The sequence below is a fragment of the Cololabis saira genome, chromosome 15, assembly GCF_033807715.1.
Source record: "Cololabis saira isolate AMF1-May2022 chromosome 15, fColSai1.1, whole genome shotgun sequence".
Lineage (NCBI taxonomy): Eukaryota > Metazoa > Chordata > Actinopteri > Beloniformes > Belonidae > Cololabis > Cololabis saira.
This window is the reverse complement of record NC_084601.1, coordinates 13,798,091-13,816,870: the sequence shown is the minus strand read 5'-3', so window position 1 is coordinate 13,816,870 and position 18,780 is coordinate 13,798,091. Positions and strand designations below refer to the sequence as shown.

At 41.1% G+C, this 18,780-nt stretch overlaps 1 protein-coding gene across 3 annotated transcripts; it reads left to right on the top strand.

The window, feature by feature from the left end:
* Window positions 1-8,545: 8,545 nt before the first annotated feature.
* sp4 (sp4 transcription factor) lies at window positions 8,546-17,854 on the top strand. Of its 3 annotated transcripts, none has more exons than XM_061742656.1 (7): window positions 8,546-8,913; window positions 9,481-9,551; window positions 10,445-10,795; window positions 11,675-12,887; window positions 13,532-13,730; window positions 15,142-15,341; window positions 15,565-17,854. In XM_061742656.1, exons 1-7 carry the CDS (start codon window positions 8,898-8,900, stop codon window positions 15,849-15,851), a joined length of 2,337 nt encoding a protein of 778 aa, XP_061598640.1. In that variant the 5' UTR covers window positions 8,546-8,897; the 3' UTR covers window positions 15,852-17,854. The 3 variants fall into 3 exon arrangements, with proteins under 3 accessions (XP_061598640.1, XP_061598639.1, XP_061598641.1); XM_061742655.1 differs by having other exon boundaries at window positions 8,547-8,913; window positions 11,672-12,887; XM_061742657.1 differs by having other exon boundaries at window positions 8,548-9,171; window positions 11,672-12,887.
* The last annotated feature ends 926 nt before the right edge of the window (window positions 17,855-18,780 follow it).

The following is an 18,780-nucleotide window of genomic DNA, read 5'->3' as shown; positions in this document are numbered from 1 at the left end:
CAAATAAATCAGTAAAGAAGGGGTAAATAAAAACTTTAATGAACAAATATATATTTAATCAAAATTCACAAATAAGATGCTGACAACCAATTTAGTTAAAACAACCTATAAATCAACAAGGATTTACGCCGGATGCCCTTTCTGATGCAGCCCCACACGCATCGGAAACCAAAAACTAAGAAGTGGTTTGCGTCTACTTTTTTAGTTTCCTCAAACCCAGAAAGTGCCTGAATCTTTTAAAAGCTGAAGGAGTCTTAATATTTGTTTCTTGGAGAGGTTCTTCAGGTCAGACGGCTTTCTGTCCAGGATCAGGATGAGGGTTGTTTTCGTTCCAAGTTGATATTTTTTCTGACATGGGACTCCCCAAGATGCTCCCAGCAGACCCTCACTACGTTTAGGCCTACCTGGTCTGACTGTTATTTGTGCAAAAAAGAAAATCGGTGTCAAATTTCTGCTTGCACTAACACGCGTAATCAAACACAAACTTCAAAACACAAAAGCCAATTTTCTTTTAGAGACGCATGCCTGTGAATCTTATCAGATCCATGTAACATGTCCAACAGAGTAATAAATCATATAAGGTGTGACAGTCAATCTGCTGTCACAGTGTAGTTCTTTAAAAGTCTCTCACCGCTCATTCATTCATTCGTTCATCTCTATGAAATGTCAATGAGCTTAAACCAAGAACCCAGTCTCTCACATCTGCCAAATGTCTTTTCTTCTTTTTCTGGTCGTTGTACTTTTTACGTCATACTGCAAGTATGAATGTGTTTGACTTGATTTGGATAAAGTTTCCCAACAAGAGGGTTCGTGTTTTAAACATCAATCAAGGACTTTATGGAGTTCAGATATACTAAAGTTTCCAGATATTCAAGTTCAGTTCCAAAGTGAAATTCCTGGGCTGATAGCTAATAATAGTTGGGATTAACTCCAACCTCTTGAGGCCTCGAAAGGAATCAAGCAGATCCACAAAATGATGTACTGATACACATCTTATTTGTAGTGATGTTTTCCTGAAGAACCTTGTATTTATTTATTAAAACCAGTCTTTTTAGTTTTATATATATTTTTATTAAGTTTTTAACAAAGCAAAACAGAACAAACAGCTCAGACACGACAAAGAAAAAAAAATGCATTCAGGCACAGGGAGTATTAAAATATATAAATAAAATGGGTAAATATATAGCAATGGGCATATTTACCGTCCTGTAATCTCTTTTCCAATCTTGTACGGCTAGACAAGGCAGTGTCCAAATGACAACCAGAGGGCATATAGACATAACAAGGCTACAAAGTACACGAGGCAGTGAACATTTAAGAAAGGTCACATAGACAGGCTAAACTGACCTGGGGAATCCACGTAGCAAGGTGGATGACAGCGCGGGCCCGATATGCTGCAAGTAATGGCACTTTTGCACTAGGACTTACTGAGCCCGACTCGGCTCGTCACGCCTCTACCCATTTGTTTTTCCACAGCCAGGGGAGAAGTGGGCAGGTTGGGGTGAAGCTGCTGTGACGTACTCGATTGCGCAACCGCTTTGTTCATGTCGGCACTGATGAGAAATCAGCTGGAGCCGCGAGCGGCTGAGAAAAAAACAGCCCGCCTACATCCCTTTTTTAATTCTCTCGTCAGCCACCAGGTTTATGAACATCTGCACCTCAGAGTGGGATCACCAAACAGACGTTTTGCGCTTTATAATAAAATCGCCGCGAGCCGCGGGTCGCTCTCGCGCTGACTCCCGCTTCCTGATTCAAACGTCTGCCGGCCCCGCCCCCCGACCAATCAGAGGCGTGGAGGGTGGTGACGTCAGAAATAGTCCCGGCTCAGCCCGCAAAGAACCTCGCCAGAATGGTTACAGAAATAGTATCGGCTTGGAGCGGCTCTACCCGTCTCAGCCCCTAGTGCAAACGTGCAAGACGGGGATGCACCGAGCCGAGCCGGGCGGAGGCGGGACTAGTGCAAAAGCGCCATACGGTCCCAGACCTTATAAAAGAGCATCTCTGTTGGAGTGAAGCATGCACGTAATGTATTCACTTGGAATGCAGTCCATAATAATGTTGTGCCATGATTTTTTTGAAGGGATGGTATTTTTAATCCAGATGAGTAGAAGCAGCAAAGGTCAGTATATTGAAGAGCCTCCTGTGTTTACTGTCATTGATTTGGTCGTCCGGGAGACCAAGAATAAGGCACATAGGGTCCATGCGTACTGGGACACAAAAACCACTGGGACAGTTCATTCACAATATCCGACCAGTATCTTTGTAGCATCACGCATGACAAAAGGCAATGAACATAAGTACCAGTCTCTGAGTTACATTTCCAACAAAGCGGACAAGTATTAACATCCATTTGGTTTTTGATCACAGGTGTTATATGCGTACGATGTATAATTCTGAACTGTATGGATTTGGTTCGGTTGCATACAGAAATGCTAGAAGCTTGAGACCAGACCTTCCTGCCAGTTAGAGTCATCTATGGCAACACCCAAATCTTTCTCCCTGGCTTGCTTAGTAGTTTGAGAGGTAAGAGAAGAATTGTCGTTCAAGGCTCTATAGAACACAGTAATACGTTTCTTACCCGTCTGAAGAGACAGGGCTTTCTCTACACATGAAGAAGTGTTATTAGTCATTAGGGTGGTATCTTCAACTATGAAATTTCTCACTTGCAAATATCTGTAGAAATCACCTTTGTTAAATAAGCCAAATTGCTGTTGTAACTGCTGAAAGGAAAGTAAAATTTGGCCCCTAAATAAATCACCTGAGTTTTTAATCCCCTGAGTGCCCAAAAGTGACACTTTGACTGAGAAGATTCAATATCAAGCCAAATCGAAGTTGGGTCACCCTTGTGCCAGTTTGCAATCACCCGCAGGTGTGATGCCAGTTGATAAAATCTGGATTTGGTACATCTAAGCCTGCATCGCAGCCTGCCATTTGAAGTTTTGTCATTTTCATAAAACCAGTCTTTTAAGTCAAGGCTTCCCACAATAATTAACTATTGTGGGTGGTGGGATTCAAATGATTTCATAAGTACTTTATAGTAGCAAAAGAGAAGAGCATGTAAGAATAAACAGCAGTGTGAAAAGTACAGTATGAGAAGAAGTCACCTTGACAAAGGTTTTTTTACTCCACGAGGATTAGACACACCCTGAGTCAGCAGCGGGCCAGCTGACACAAACTGGCGGTTTTCCACCAGATCCAGACAGCAGGAAACATCCGTCATTCAATCATCAAAGTGAGTCTCTGCAAGCGTCCACAGGGATTCCTGCCAAGATTTATGGGATGTGCCATGTTCTAAGAATTACAAAATATATATATTTCAACGCTCTAGGATACAATATGTGTTCTTGGTAGCATAAAAGATGAAATGTATGAAATTATAGTCAAAACAAAGTGTAAACTGTAGTGTAACAGAGTTAGAAAGCTGTGAGGACACACTGTGTCTTAGCAGTGACGTCACCTGTGACACAATGTTGTCTGACACAATAAAAAGAGTAACAGACGATCATTTATTCTATCTGGAAGTATGTTTCACTCATCTGTCAATACATGATCAGAGACTGTAATTATCAAAGAGTTATGTGAAATCTATCACTTGTAAACACGTTCCACACACACACACACACACACACACACACACACACACACACACACACACACACACACACACACACACACACACACACACACACACAAATAGACACACGCAGACATGGCTCAACAACAGAAGCAACTGCCAGAACATTAACTCATGTTAGAAGTCATAAATCTTTTTGTCTTTACAGCCTAACCTGTGCGAGACTGAGACATCTAGACGCCACGGCTGCGTGGGACAAATACACCTGAGCATACGTGTGCGCAGAGCTCGGGGGGGTAAAACATGCAACAAATACAGTTGCACGCGAGCACGAACGTGACTCACGTTTGCAAACTTCCTTGTGCAATTATACTTCACATGAGCATTACATTCCCGTACATGCACACCTTGATTATTTGCATCCAGGAAACATCCAAAAGTCATCCAGGCCACGCAGTCGCCTCCAAACTCCAACCGAGTCCATCAGTGCTGTGAGACGATGCTGCCACCTACGGCCAGCACTGTGTGACAGGAAGGGGGCAGGGTTGTTTTTTTTTGTTTTTTTGTTTTTTTACCAGTCAAGCAAGAGAAAAAAAATAAAGGAAATAAGAATGAATATACAATTATACACACTTCTGTATCAACTCAATCATATTTCTCCTTTGATCATGTTAGCTCCCACACTTTTCCACACCTTTCTTAACTTGTTCTAAATGTGTGACTACCCTTATTTGTAATAAAATTAAATTACTTTTTGTTTTTCCTCATTGAATTAAAACATTAATAGTTATAGCTTTTTTTTAACTCACAAAACATGGTTTACACTTTTTATTTCCTGATATTCTTGAGTTCCAGATGCAGATTTGTTTCCATATAAAGTTGTGGGTTTCTCCTTTATGCTACATCAACTCTTACATTCTCTTTGAATATTCAAAATTACACACAATGATATATATATTTTACAGGGGTGGCTTAATGAACGACGGAAATGTATTTACAGCTTTAAGATGTTTAATTGATATTAGTTTTTCATAGTACAATCAAAGGAAAACAATCTAGTCCATATAATATACAGTATTAAAACTTACTACATAAAACAACAAATAATAATGCGTCAATAGCACCCTCACAGAAAAATTCAGCAAACAAGGCGAGGTGAGGCAGCGTTCAGTTATTCTGCTCCTCACCGGTGGAACAAACTTCCTGTAGACCTGAGGTCTGCTCCAACTGTCAGCTCCTTTAAATCAGGCCTAAAAACATTACTGTTTACTGAAGCGTACTCTTAAATGAAATACTTACCTGCTGTACTCTACTGCCCTTACATTTTAACAACGTGCTTTTCATTATTTTACCACTTTTCTTATAATTGTATTTGTTTATTACTGTTTAAGTGTCTTGCTGCTTTTAATGTTGATGTCAAGTACTTTGAATTACCATGTGTTGAATTGTGCTATATAAATAAACTTGTCTTGCCTTGCCAAACAGAAGTTTAATCAAAATAATAACTTATTTTATAAGTTAGTGTTCCACCTTAAAGACGTACAGTACTGCTTCCACAGGAACAGGTACTGTAGTTTGTAGTACGTTGCAGATCCTACTGGCACATTGCGCCATCTAGTGGTGACAGCTGGAAAACATCATCTGTACTTGGTTCACATTTCTGGCAACATTAATGTATTAATTGACTACAATTATTTATTTTTTTTATTTACTATAAGATATAAAATGATTCCCAGATTGTATGGGTACTCAGATACTTTTATCACTGAAGATTAGTCACCTAACTGAGGTTTAACACAGATGTATGAAACCTTGCTGCAGTACGTGCAGTTTTATTGCAGGGCATACTTGAGGTCACCTGTTTAATGTGCATCAGACTTGTCTACGACAGACCACGATCTTTTTTCCAACACACCTCCCACCATCACCATCACCATCCATTCAAAAGCAAACAGCACCCTTTCTTCAGACCAGACCTCGTTGCCTAGCAACGTCCTGCCAAGTGGCCCAGGGGGCGGACACAAGGCACTCGGCTTCCGCTGTAATTACAGTGGATGTGTGTACATGTACGTTTCTGGGCCACCACAGGTGTGTGTGTGTGTGTGTGTGTGTGTGTGTGTGTGTGTGTGTGTGTGTGTGTGTGTGTGTGTGTGTGTGTGTGTGTGTGTGTGTGTGTGTGTGTGTGTGATTTCACTGTAGCCTTTCTAAGACAGTGTTTTAATGAACACACACATCCACAAAGAATACAGATGTGTCCACAAACACACAAACAGGAACTGTGTTGGGACCCATGTTGTTAGATTTATTTCCCATTAGACCTGCTGTGAGGAAACCATAGAAACATTTTAAACTGTTGGTTAAGACATGGCAGCATGATAGTCTTCTTACTCTTTTTTTTTTTTTTGAATAATAAGATCCATGTTATATATAAGAAATCTTCAAAATGTTGAGTTTCGCCAAATTTAATTTTAGGGACACAAAAACATATGATAGATTTAGTGAAGTATTAAAGATATGATTTTCTCTGATATTTAATGTGACTGGGCATGTGTAAGTTGTAAGTAATTGGTGCCACTGCACTTTGATCAGACCAAATATTTCACCTGCATAGGCTCATGCCAGTTAGCTCTCCGCTGCTGATGTTTTGTGCTTGGTGAACTGGACCTGCGGCCCCACGTGGCTGAAATCACCGAGCCAGAGAACCCTGGTTTCTTACAGACCTGATATGACAGCATGCAGTTTAGTTTACTAGGTTGAATTTGAAATAAACAGTAGGTAAAAGAGGGATCCCTCGGATATCATCCGATATTTTGTCACTGAGCAGGACACAAGACTCTTGTTCCAGTTACACAATCAAGAAACAGCTGTGAGGCTGTGCCAGCAGGAAATAACTTATTGCAGCTATTTTGACCGCAGCTTACACGCTGAAAACTCAGGCTTTGAGGAACAAAGCAACAGTGTCACTATTTAGCCAAAATATTTTAATAAAAAGGGAAATGTTTTTGTTTGCAAGAACTTGTATTACTTTATCAGTACTTTCCACCACATATCGTACAATCATCCATCCATTATCTATACCCACTTTATCCTTTGCAGGGTCACGGGGGTCTGTTGGAGTTTATCCCAGCTCATAACAGGCGAGAGGCAGGAGGAGATCCTGGACAGGTTGCAAGGGCCACCCACATAGATATACAGACAACCAGACACACTCGAGTGTGAGTAATTATAAATCTGATGATTTATAATCATCAGTTAACCTACTATGCATGTTTTTGGACTGTGGGAGGAAGCCGGAGTACCTGAGGAGAACCCACACAAGCACAGGGAGAACATGCAAACTCAACACAGAAAGAACCCAGCCAGGGACTCGAACCAGGAACCTTCTTGCTGTGAGGCAACAGTGCTAACCACTAAGCTACCGTGCTATTATACAATCACATTAATTGAAACAAATATTTGTGAATTACAACTGTTTCCCATGTGATGTGTGTGCTGGTTGATTAACACATTTAAAACAATGTAAGAATTATTTGAATAGTTAATGATAAATTTGATGTTTACTAACTTACTGGTTCAGCTATGACTTTTGGCATAGTATTGATTGGATTATTGCAATGGCATCTTTACAGGCCTTAACAAGAAAATCAATCAGGCAGCTGCAGCTGATCCAGAAAGCTGCCGCCAGAGTCCTTACAAACACCAGGAAACATGACCATATTACACCGGTCATGAAATCACTACACTGGCTTCCAGTGAGTCAAAGGATAGAGTTTAAAATCTTACTGCTGGTCTACAAAGACCTGAATGGTCTTGGACCAAAATACATGGTTGATCTGTTAGTTCCTATGAAGCTCCCAGACCCCTGAGGTTCATCTGGATCTGGTTTGTTGTGGTTCCCAAGAACCAGAACCAAGCAAGGTGAGGCAGCGTTCAGTTATTCTGCTCCTCACCGGTGGAACAAACTTCCTGTAGACCTGAGGTCTGCTCCAACTGTAGATCCTTTAAATCAGGCATAAAAACATTACTATTTACTCAAGCGTACTCTTAAATTAAATACTTACCTGCTGTACTCTACTGCCCTTACTTTTTAACAACTTGTTCTTTTTATTATTTTACCTCTCTTCTTATCATTTTATTTCATTGTATTTGTTATTTAATATTTAATTGTGTCTTGCTGCTTTTAATGATGATGTAAAGCCCTTTGAATTACTTTGTGTTGAATTGTGTTTCAAATAAACTTGCCTTGCCTTTTGCTTCATTTTTCTGAGTTTGGACAATTTGTGTTTTGCTGAGAGTGACAGAAGTTAAAATATAGACAACTGTACAACTGAAGATACGTGTATGTTTTTAAAACATGGTTTTGAATAATCAGACCCGTAAATGACACCATGTTCCACGGATTTATCTCATTTTTTCCCCTCAAACTAATACTTTTTTTTTTCTTTATTGAATATATATTCATATACAAACAACAAGGCATCACATTTTTTTTTTCAACATGTTTCAGGGAAAAGGTGCATAAAGAGAGAACAGAAGGAAAATAAATAACATAAAAAAGGAAGAAAAAAACTTAAGGGGCTAGGGCTTATCCAATAAATTATATTCTTCAATTGTGTTCAAAAGTTGTATTGCATTTCTTTTTGTCATGAGTTTAAGGGCTTTAAAAAAAATGGAGGAATTCGTTGTGGAATACACAAAAACGAGGTTTCACCTTCATATACTTAGATTTGTGGATGTGGAATTTACCTAGAATTATAAACTGTCACCCTGTAATACACACACACACTTCCTGTTCCCGTTCGCCCAACCCCCCACTAACCAGTCACCGCCCTTCCCTCTCGCTCTCACAGCACCTTGACTACCAAACACCGCCGCTCCGGCCCCAACGAAACGCGCCAGGCATGCCGGGAGTTGTAGTTCCCTCCGCCCTAGCCTCCCCGAGAAGGCGAGGCTTCACCAAAATACAACTCCCATCTCGACCCTCGCACGCCGAGCACCGCCGTCCAATCTGAATATGTGGGAGGAGCGCGTCCGCCCACAAAAGCCACAGCTATCTCACCGTATCTCCCCCTTTTAAAAAAAAAAAATCAATTGTGCACGAAAAAAAAAGGGGAATACGCTTAAAAAATACAAACATTAGTGACGGCTTGTCTTCGTTTAACAGCGGACGGAGAGAAGCGGCGTGAGACGCGGCGGTGACAGCAGCCCGGACAGACAGGAGGGTGTTGTCCTGATGCTTAAATGGAAGTGGGTGGGCCTCTACGGTCACACACTGCCTACTTCTCTCTGGATATCGGTGTGACAGGCGCCGATTTGCTCGTTTATGGACTCTCTCTCCGGTAAAACACTCGCTCGACAGGGTCGCGGGGAGCCCCGGCGGAGCGGCACGGTCGCCGCAGCTCTTTGTTGTCGGGCGCTGCTCGCCTGCGCCTCCGCTTGGCACCGCCCTTTCTGGCCGGTGGGTGGTTTTCGTCAAACGGGCAGATCCGCACGGCCCAGATCCGAACATATAGGCCCGTCCTCCGCCTCTGTACCCGGCCGGCCTTCCGCCGTGAACTACACCCTCTCCCTCCCGGTATATTAATGCGTTATGAGTGGTAGGTACCCTCCCCCCTCTCTCCGTCTCCACCCCTCTCTCCGGCTCTCACTCCGGCTGACAGATAGATAGATAGAGAGGAGGCTCCATGCCCTTTTGATATTGATGATGAGGTTACTGTTCATTTTATCTTTATCGATCACCTTTGTTAGGTTGCTTTTATGTTAATGTTTTATTTTTACTATGCCAACACAGTGCTTGCTCACTCTTGTACTTTGTGTTAGTCAATACTCATGGGATGTTATAAAAAAAAAAAAGAAGAAAAAAAAAGTACAAATGTTCTGATATATTACTCTTTTCTTTTCCACAGACTCCAAGAAGGAATCATCTGCAACCGAAGGAGGGAAAGCGTCTAAAAGAGGGAAAAGTTCTGGATCGCAGGTAAAAGAAGACGGTTTATTGTAGTAGATCATTAGTTTAGTTGCCTGTAGGCCAAAAATGTTCTCCCTCCCTGTCAGCCTGCCAGACACCTCTGGGGGCGTTTCTCTGGTGAATTCCACTTCCTGCTTCTGTGCAGCCCTGCTGAGCTGAGAACCAACCCCAAAGCCTCATGAATGAGCTTATATGGCTGTCACACTCCAGCCACTGCACTTTTGAATGTTTCTGTTTGACTTGTATTTCAAATGATTTCATTTCACAGACAGACGTCTTTAAAAAAGCATGCTGTTTGGGAATTCGGCCCTGCTGCTGTGGGGGGCTTCTATTTTTAGCAAGTTGTACATACCTGTTGTTGGAGATTACTTTAAAACTTGGCTGCTATTCTAATGCAGATCTTTTGTTGTCAGATGTGTATGATAAAACTGCTGCCGTGTTTTGTTGTTGGACTTGTTACAAAATTCAAGGCTGCTTCCCGTGCAGTGTCGAGAGGTGTGTAGCATTAAAAAAATTGCCTGCGACCTAGTTCTTTTGAAAGGGAGGAGAGAGAAGGCGGCATTTTCTTGCAGTGTTCTGAGAAAAGAGAAATGTGGTTGTCACACGCCCACCCACTCGCTTCCTGTAATACCGCCCACTTCCACTGACAGCTCTCTGTCTGTTAGCTTTTTGTTTCTTTTTCTGCACCATGTTTTCCCCACCCCTCGGCCTTTTACGCTTCTTTTGCTCTCTTATGTATAACTGTTCATTCTGCAGCTGTGGAGGATAATACTTTCTTCCCTTCTGCTTTTATATTTAAATGATCTGTTTGCCTGTGTGTGTATGTGAACTCAAGTGTCTTCCTCTCTGATCCGACCCTCCATCATTCCTTCTCCCTCTCTCCTTCCCTCCCTCTTGTCCAGGATTCCTCTCAGCCCTCTCCTTTGGCTCTGCTGGCAGCCACCTGCAGTAAGATCGGAGGGCAGGGGGGAGCAGAAGGGGCCCAGGCCCAGACTGGTGCCCAGCAGATCCAGCTACAGGCAGGTCAAATCCAGCTACAGGCAGGTCAGCTTCAGGGTCAGATAGTGGTGGACGCAGCTGGGGCTCAGGCGTTGCTGCCCCAGCAGCTGGAACTGATCCCAGCTCAGTTCACGGGGAACGGCTGGCAGATCATTACAACAGCGCCTACTATGGCCAAGGAGAACAGTAGTCAACCTGTTGCTGTGACTGTGGCCACCACTTTGGCTAACGACAGCTCACCTGTTGGACACAAGGTAGATACATTTTTGCAGATATTAATTTAGAAGAAACTAGGGCTGTTCGATTAATCGATTTTAAATCGTAATCGCGATTATGTAATTAGAACGATGTTAAAACGTGAAAATCGTAAAATCGATTTTTCACTTTTTTTTATTTATTTTTTTTATTTTTTTATTTTTTTACCTTGTCTGCACACATATTAATGATTGATTGATGGAAATACCTCTCAATACCTGCAACAAGTGCCCCATCGGAGAGGCTCTTTAGTGTAGGAGGGGGCGTTGTAACATGCCACCGGGCATCCCTCAAGCCAGATGCGGTAGACCGGCTTGTGTTCCTTGCAAAAAACTTGTAAATGTGAATAGCAAATGTAATGACTGACATTACACACCTCTACCTCCTTCATGGGTTGCATTATTATTTAGCATGCAAAGACCCAGTTTAGTTTAATTAGAAAATTTTCTTGTTTTATTTAATTGGAAATATAACTTACTGTATGTTTGCAAGTGCTGATTTGCTGATTTTTTTTTTTCAAAGATAAAACTTTATATTTTATTATATTTTTTAAAACTTTTTTTCAACTTATTTTTACAGAGTTTTGCACTTTATTCATTCATTTTTGGTTTAATAAGAGCAAAGTTTGCACTTAAAGCCCAATGGGGCAAATGTTCAATAAAAAAACAGCATATTTGAAATCATTTCTTTGCCTTTTGTCAATTCACAAAATAATCGTAATCGTAATCGAAAATCAGATTTTGAGAGAAAAAAATCGAGATTTTATTTTTGGCCAAAATCGAACAGCCGTAGAAGAAACTCATTTCTTTCTTCTTTCCTTTTTTTGTACTTTTTGTTTGTTTTAACTATCATGGGTCTGACTCTTTCCTGTTTAGCAGGTAAAGGCAACAGTTGGAACCAACAGCGTTGCAGCCAATCAGCAACAGCAGCAGCAACAGCAGCAGTTCCAGATCATCCAAGTTCAGAACCTGCCCAATGCTGGTGGTGGAGTTCAGTATCAGGTTATCCCTCACCTCCAAACCGCAGATGGACAGCAGATCCATATCAGCCCCCAGTCGGCGTCCATTGGGGCTCTATCTGAGCCAGTTCAGCTTATCCAGACCCAAAACTCAAGCCAGACCCAGGCTATTCTCCAGCCAACCACCCAGCAGGCTGTCCTGCCTAGCACGGCCAATCAGACCGTTCCACTGCAGATCCGTCCCACACAGTCATTCCCCCTTCAACTGCAGACTCTGCAAGGCTCCCAGACACCTGTTATGACTACAGTACCCATAAACATTGGTGCCATGACCCTGGCTTTGCCCGTGATCAATAATGTTGGAGGAGGCGGGGCTGTGCAGCTTATCCAATCAGCAGACGGCACATTCTCCGTCGCAAATGGAAACCAGCTGGTGGCAACGGCAGTGCCTGGAGTGGCTCCTGCTCCACCTGCAACTGGATCCACGCAGGTAGTGGCCGAAAGTGACAGTGTCCCGGATGGGGCCCAAGTAGTTTCTGCTGGATCGGAGGGGGGATCCACAGAAAGCCAAATGCCGACTGAAGCAGACTCTCAGAGCCAGAGTCAAGCCAACGGGCTGCAGACCCAGACAGATGCAGCTGGAAGCATCCAACAGGTCATCGTGGGCCAAGTAGGGCACCAGTTGCTGCAGCAGATTCAGCTGCAACCCCAAACGCAGAGTCAAGGTCAGATGCAGAACCAGCAGCAACCTCAGCATATTCAGACCCTGCAGCTGGCTCCAGGACAAACTCTGCAGCCCATTCAGGCCTTCCAGAACCCCGCCCAGGTTCTTATCCGTGCCCCAACCCTATCACCCTCTGGGCAGATCACCTGGCAGACGCTGCAGCTGCCTGGCGGAGTCTCCCTGCAGGGCGGTCTGGGGACAGCGATGCCACAGCAGCTGACTCTGGCCCCAGTAGCTGGGGGGACAACGGTTGGAGGTGGAGGGCTCGTTTCCCTGAGTGGAACTCCCTTGACGCTGAGTGCAGCTCAGATCAATCCAGGCTCCGGGGTCCAGACGGTCAGCATCGCAGGACTGGGCACAGCTGGGGTTCAGGTGCAGGGTGTACCCCTCACCATTACGGGTCTACAGGGTAAGTGCACAATGAAATGCATGGTGATATTTGAGTTTTTACTTCCATATAGTCCGGTTTATTCAGACAGAGGATTCAGGTAGAGCAGGGGTTGGCAACCAAAAATGTTGAAAGAGCCATATTGGACCAAAAACACAAAAAACAAATATGTCTGGAGCCGCAAAAAGATGAAAAGTCTTGTATAAGCCTTAGAATGAAGGCAAATGGCGAAAGGCGAAATATTGAGAAAAAAGTCAAAATGTTGAGAAAAAAAGTCAAAATGTCGAGATTAAAAAAGGAAAAGGGAAGAGAAAAAAGAGAAAAAAGAAGAAAAAAAGAAAAAAGATAAGAAAAAAAAAGAAAAAACAGGAAGAAAAGAGAAAAAAAGGAAGAAAAAAAAGAGAAAAAAGAAAAAAAAAGGTCAAACATTTTTGAAAAAGCTCCAAGGAGCCACTAGGGCGGCGCTAAAGAGCTGCATGCGGCTCTAGAGTCGCGGGTTGCCGACCCCTGAGGTAGAGCATTCAGACATTAAAAAAAAGTTTTTTAGCTTTTGTGTTCTGTGTCACAGTTCAAAGACAGTTCTTATTTTGGTACTTTACATTAATAATAATAATAATTATTATTATAAGTGTAAACAGGTTCAATCCTTTTCCCTCAACCTTCAGGTCAACCACAGGGTCAGGATGGGGCCAAAGTTCAGTCCACTCCTGTGACCGTCACTGTTGGCAGTGTGGCTACAGGTTCATCAATGAGTCCAGACCAGCTCGGTACAATTCAGAGTTCTTCAGACCAGGAGGGGCCAACAAGCAAGAGGCTTAGACGTGTCGCCTGCTCCTGTCCAAACTGCAGGGATGGAGAGGGAAGGTACAAACACAAGAGTCAACTTCTCAACGTGCAACACTTCAGATTGCAATGAATGAATTGAATTGAAACTGAATTAATGTGGAACTGGCAGCGAAACATGCAGCTCTTGTCAGGTTTTTCCAGCCTTGCTGAAAGATAATTTTTAAATGTTGGTATAAAATCTAGCTTGTTCAATGTAAATTCATCATAGCATATATATAGTTAAAATATCAAACGATTATGATAAATCTAAAATGCTTAAAGAGAAAAACAATGTCTTTGCTTATATGGTCTGTAAAACAACCTTTTTAGACTTTTATAAAAACAACTAACTAATGGAAAGTTTTAATCAATGTCTATTTCTAAAATAATTAATTCCCCTATATTATCTCATAAAGTCATACTTTTCATGACTGGTGATCCAGTGCAGTTAGTGGTAGTTACGTGACCTTAGTCCAGTTCTTTCTGTAAGTTACAACTCTCAGATGCGTTGGAGAAAACCACAATTTGACAAACTTTTTTTTTCCAACTGTACCCACATGAAAAATAAATAAAAACCTTGGTTAGTCACGTAGGCACTAGGGCTGGGGATCATTCAAATGTCAAGAATCGATATGATTCCGATTCTTAAGATTCAGAATAGATTATCAAGATTTGATTCGATCCGATTCGATTCGATTCCGATATTGATTTGGGTTAGTGTTATTAAAATTGTTTTTTGAGCTGTTGCATGAATTATATGTATTATATGTAGTTATGCAAAATATTACTACTAGTATTATATTGAGATTCAACTGCAAGTATTTCAGCTAATGATGCTGTAAGGACCAATCAGCTCCCAGAATGCTGATAGAACTGCTTTCAGAAACATCATGTGGGTCAGAATTACCGAACAGATCCAGGGAGGAAACAGAGACGGATGAAATCGGTTTGATTTTTTCCCACATTCCGTTTTTATTTGTTCCATTTTCGGTCTATTTTGGTTTTTTAATTTTTGAGCATTTGGTTTTTAGCATTTTTTGCAAATGTAACCCCAAGACAGTATATAAAGTAATGAAATATAGACAATTTATGCAATTATAACCTAACACTTTAATGTTTACATACCTTTAAATATATTTAAAGCCAAAAACATGGCACCAGTTATTCTCGTGTCCAACAAAACATTCCTTTTTTGGGGATAAACAAAAAAATAACCAAAAGTTGTAATGTCATGATGGAAAAAAAAAAATACATAAATAAATAAAAAAAAGAAAAAAAAAGAATCGATCTTTAGACATATGAATCGATTTTTAGGAATTGATATGAGAATCGATTTAGAATTGGGAAATCGATTTTTTTCAACACAGGCCTAGTAGGCACATGTAAATACAGAATCGTTCACAAATTCACCAGCTTACTTCTTACTCGAGTGTGTGTCATTATGTTATAGGAATAGTGGAGACCCTACAAAGAAAAAGCAGCACATCTGCCACATGGAGGGGTGTGGAAAGGTGTATGGCAAAACATCTCACCTAAGGGCCCACCTGCGCTGGCACACTGGTGAGAGGCCGTTTGTCTGTAACTGGATCTTCTGTGGCAAGAGGTTCACACGGAGTGACGAACTGCAGAGACACCGGAGAACACACACAGGTAAGAAAAAAACACACATAAATGGGTTTCAGGTTGAGTAAGTACTGTATATCACCTTGGTGTCAATAGGAGTAGATGTTTGATAATATTACATCACATTTAATCCATTAGTGTGTTCAAAGGAGGCCTGGAATAAAATTTAAAGAAAGAAACCTGTTGAATTAGAATAGTCCAAAATCTGAAACATAGAATTCAAAAGAAAACGTTTTATTTTATCCTCCAGGAGAGAAGCGCTTTGAGTGTCCTGAATGCTCAAAGCGCTTCATGCGCAGTGACCACCTCTCAAAGCACATCAAGACCCACCAGAACAAGAAGGGTGGAGCCGCTGTGGCAATCATCACCACTGATGACATGGAGGAAGAAGCCCCAGAAGGCCTGCCTGAATCCCCTCAGATCGTCTCCGTAGGAACGCTCACGCGGGACTCTGAACCCGCTACGCCTACCACCTCCAATCACCTGGAGGAAGGAGGAGAGGAGGAGGAAGAGTTTGAAAAGGTGACTGACTTCTGATTCATAGCCGAAGGCTGGGCTTCCTGTTTTTTCGGAGGTCTTTGTGGGGACTAAGGATTGCTACTGGTTTTCTTTTTATTTGTTTTTTTTAATTATTTTTACACAAATATAAAAAAAAATGCTGTTTGCTTAATAAAAGCAGTTCAGAAGATAAAGGATCATTCAAAAAAAAAAAAAATAGGCATCACAGTCTAAAAAAGCTAACATATAAGAAACATTTAGACTGAGTGTATAAAAGATTAGTTTGACATTTATAGAATTAATCTATAACTATTCCATGTGCAGTTGGGGAAAGAAACATACGAAGATGAGCACAAGACAGGGGGACCTGCTGAATTTAAAACCATCCAACACTGAGAGGCATTTTCCTAACAGAATCTAACTCTATGCACAAAGTTGTGTTCCCGTTTCATACCTGTCAGACAGTGCTGAGGGTCAATCATGTGCGCGGCAATTGCAGGTCGGTTGCAGAGCATTGACAAGAGCAGGGGCAGGCTTGGGAGTGTGTGAGTGTGTGTAAATGTGACCTGCATGAATGAGTATGTATTTGTATTCCCACGCTGTCCCCCCAGAGGATCTACCTAAAGTGAGTTTTATTAATGGTTCAGGTTTTGTCCTCAGATCAGATTCAGGTGTTGATTCCTTTGATTAGTCAACAAAGAAAACTGTTCTTGAAGAGGATGAGTAAGGACTAATTCTAAAAGAAATGAAGACTAGAAAAAAAAGCACATATTAAAAGGTTTATGGAGAAAAGAAATGCATTCCTATTGAGGCACAGTGGCCATTAGAGAAAAAAAAAAAGGTTTCTATAGAGAAAAACAATCTAGCTTTCTACAACTTTGTTTGTGTAGTGAAAGCAATACTATAATGACAATCCTAGTGAAACTATGTTTACATTGTCAGGGGAAGTTTTATTTGTTAATAACGATGGCCAATTCGCTCTAAGATTCGGGAATACATTGGGAAAGAAGTTCTGTCATCTGAGTAAACCTGGTTGCAGTTAGCAGCTTCAGCATCTCGGAAGCGGATGTATGAACAGGTTTGTCAGACGGCAGGACCGTCATTGACGGTACTTAACGCTGCCTGTGCTCTGGTGCGCGCCCCTCTCAACCTCAGACTTTATCACATCTACCACATGACGTTACCACAATTGCCTTAACACAAGCTGTTGTAGGAAGGGCACTTCAGAGTGAGGCGGTGGAGAGAGGGGAGACCACAGCACGGGCTGGTAAAGTGAGATGGGGGAGAAAAGCTACGGGTGGGTTGGGCAGTTTCACTTGTGGGTATAATAAGATGTTTTTTCTGGTGGTGTTGCTCTGTGTTAGTTCAGTGCATACATTCTTTTTAAATTAAAAATACCTTTTATTTTATAGAATTTATCAGTTGTTTAAATCCCTACTCCAGGTGTGTTAATACACAGGACCCCGCTGTGTATGGCTAATTTATTATTTATCTTTGATTTGTTAATATTTGCCTTTTGCTGGTCTTGTATTTGTGTGTGTTGTTTCTAAGGTTGTGTACAGCATGTTTCAGTTCTTTGCCGTAGTGCTGCTTCTCTCCTTTTAATCTTTTCGCTTTGGTTCTTTTTCTTTTTTCTACATCTGACCGTTGCTCACATCTTCTTTTTCTCTCTGCGCCATCATGTGTTTTTTGGAGAAAAATACATAAAAGAAGATGAAGCAAAAAAAAAAAAGAAAAAAAAAGTGAAGTTATTATTGTTTAAAAATTTATAACATTGATACCAAACAAATTTAGATGTTTTTTGGTAATCTTTTTGTGGTGACAACCAACTTTTTGTTTTTTCTTTGGTATTTTGTAGTGACATCTCATTTGTAAAATCTTTTTCTAAAGATGTTTGTTCGTCTCCATGACATTTGATAATGGTTTTTTGCCAGGTTAGCCTCAAAGGCTCCAGTTTATCGATATTTTTAAAACTGGTTTGTACAAATGTGTTATGTCAATTAATAAAAAATAAAGAAAGAAAAAAAAAATCAAGCAGAAAATGTGTTTTGCCTGCTTAACACTTGACAATAAAGTGAGTCTTAAATTTCTCTTGATGTTTGTATCTGTGCTAAAATGGAGAGAAGAAACAGCAGATGGAGCTATATAACAGAAAAACTACATACAAACTTCATCTGCTCTCCTTATCACCGAGTATTTTGTTAAGTTTTGCGACAGAAATGATAAATAATCACCACCTTTAGTAAGAATTGTTGTTTTAGTTGCTTTGCAACTGAAGGAATCCTAATCAATACTACAAACAAAGATCAAACCTGCATTTACTGAGTCAGAAGATGGCCTGTTCAAGCTCTAAACCTCACATCAATGCTTTGACACACGATGAGCAAAAATGCTATCAAAATCTTCAGAAAACCTGGTTCAAAGTAGAGGAAAAAAAGGGGGGAAAAAAAGAATCCAAGTGAGAACTAATCAAGTGGGAATGCACAAAAAGCATCAGTGATAACTGGCTTTTACACATGACGTCCACATAAAAAAAAAAAAAAAAATGCATGACACCGAGTACCCCAGACCATCTGTTGCTATGGTAACTGCTGATAAACACTTCATCACGGGCTAATGGGCAGCACCTGCCTGCAATTAAATTTAAATCTGTAACTTAGATCTAGTACAAGCAGCAAGGGGGGGTGTCTTAATATCCCCGACTCACTTATTAGTCCATTAACTTTGAATACATTGACATGAGAAATTGCCCAACTGAAGTGATGCTCCCATCAGAAGTTTAGGAAAGTTCCGCTTTTTAACGCGTCAAGTGTCAATCAAATTATGGCAACGAAGCTGACCTTAGCGAATGAAAATAAGTTAAATGTTGTTGTTTAAGGCTGCACTGCTCAGTATTAAAAGGTCAAGTAAAATCAAATGGATTTTATTGGGGTCTTTTTTGAATACAAAAATAGATAAAAAAAAAAAA

Coding starts and splice junctions, on each gene's coding strand:
- sp4 (XM_061742655.1), top strand. Junction 9,552..10,444: donor GGAAAAGTTCTGGATCGCAG/GTAAAAGAAGAC, acceptor CCTCTTGTCCAG/GATTCCTCTCAGCCCTCTCC. Junction 12,888..13,531: donor CACCATTACGGGTCTACAGG/GTAAGTGCACAA, acceptor CTCAACCTTCAG/GTCAACCACAGGGTCAGGAT.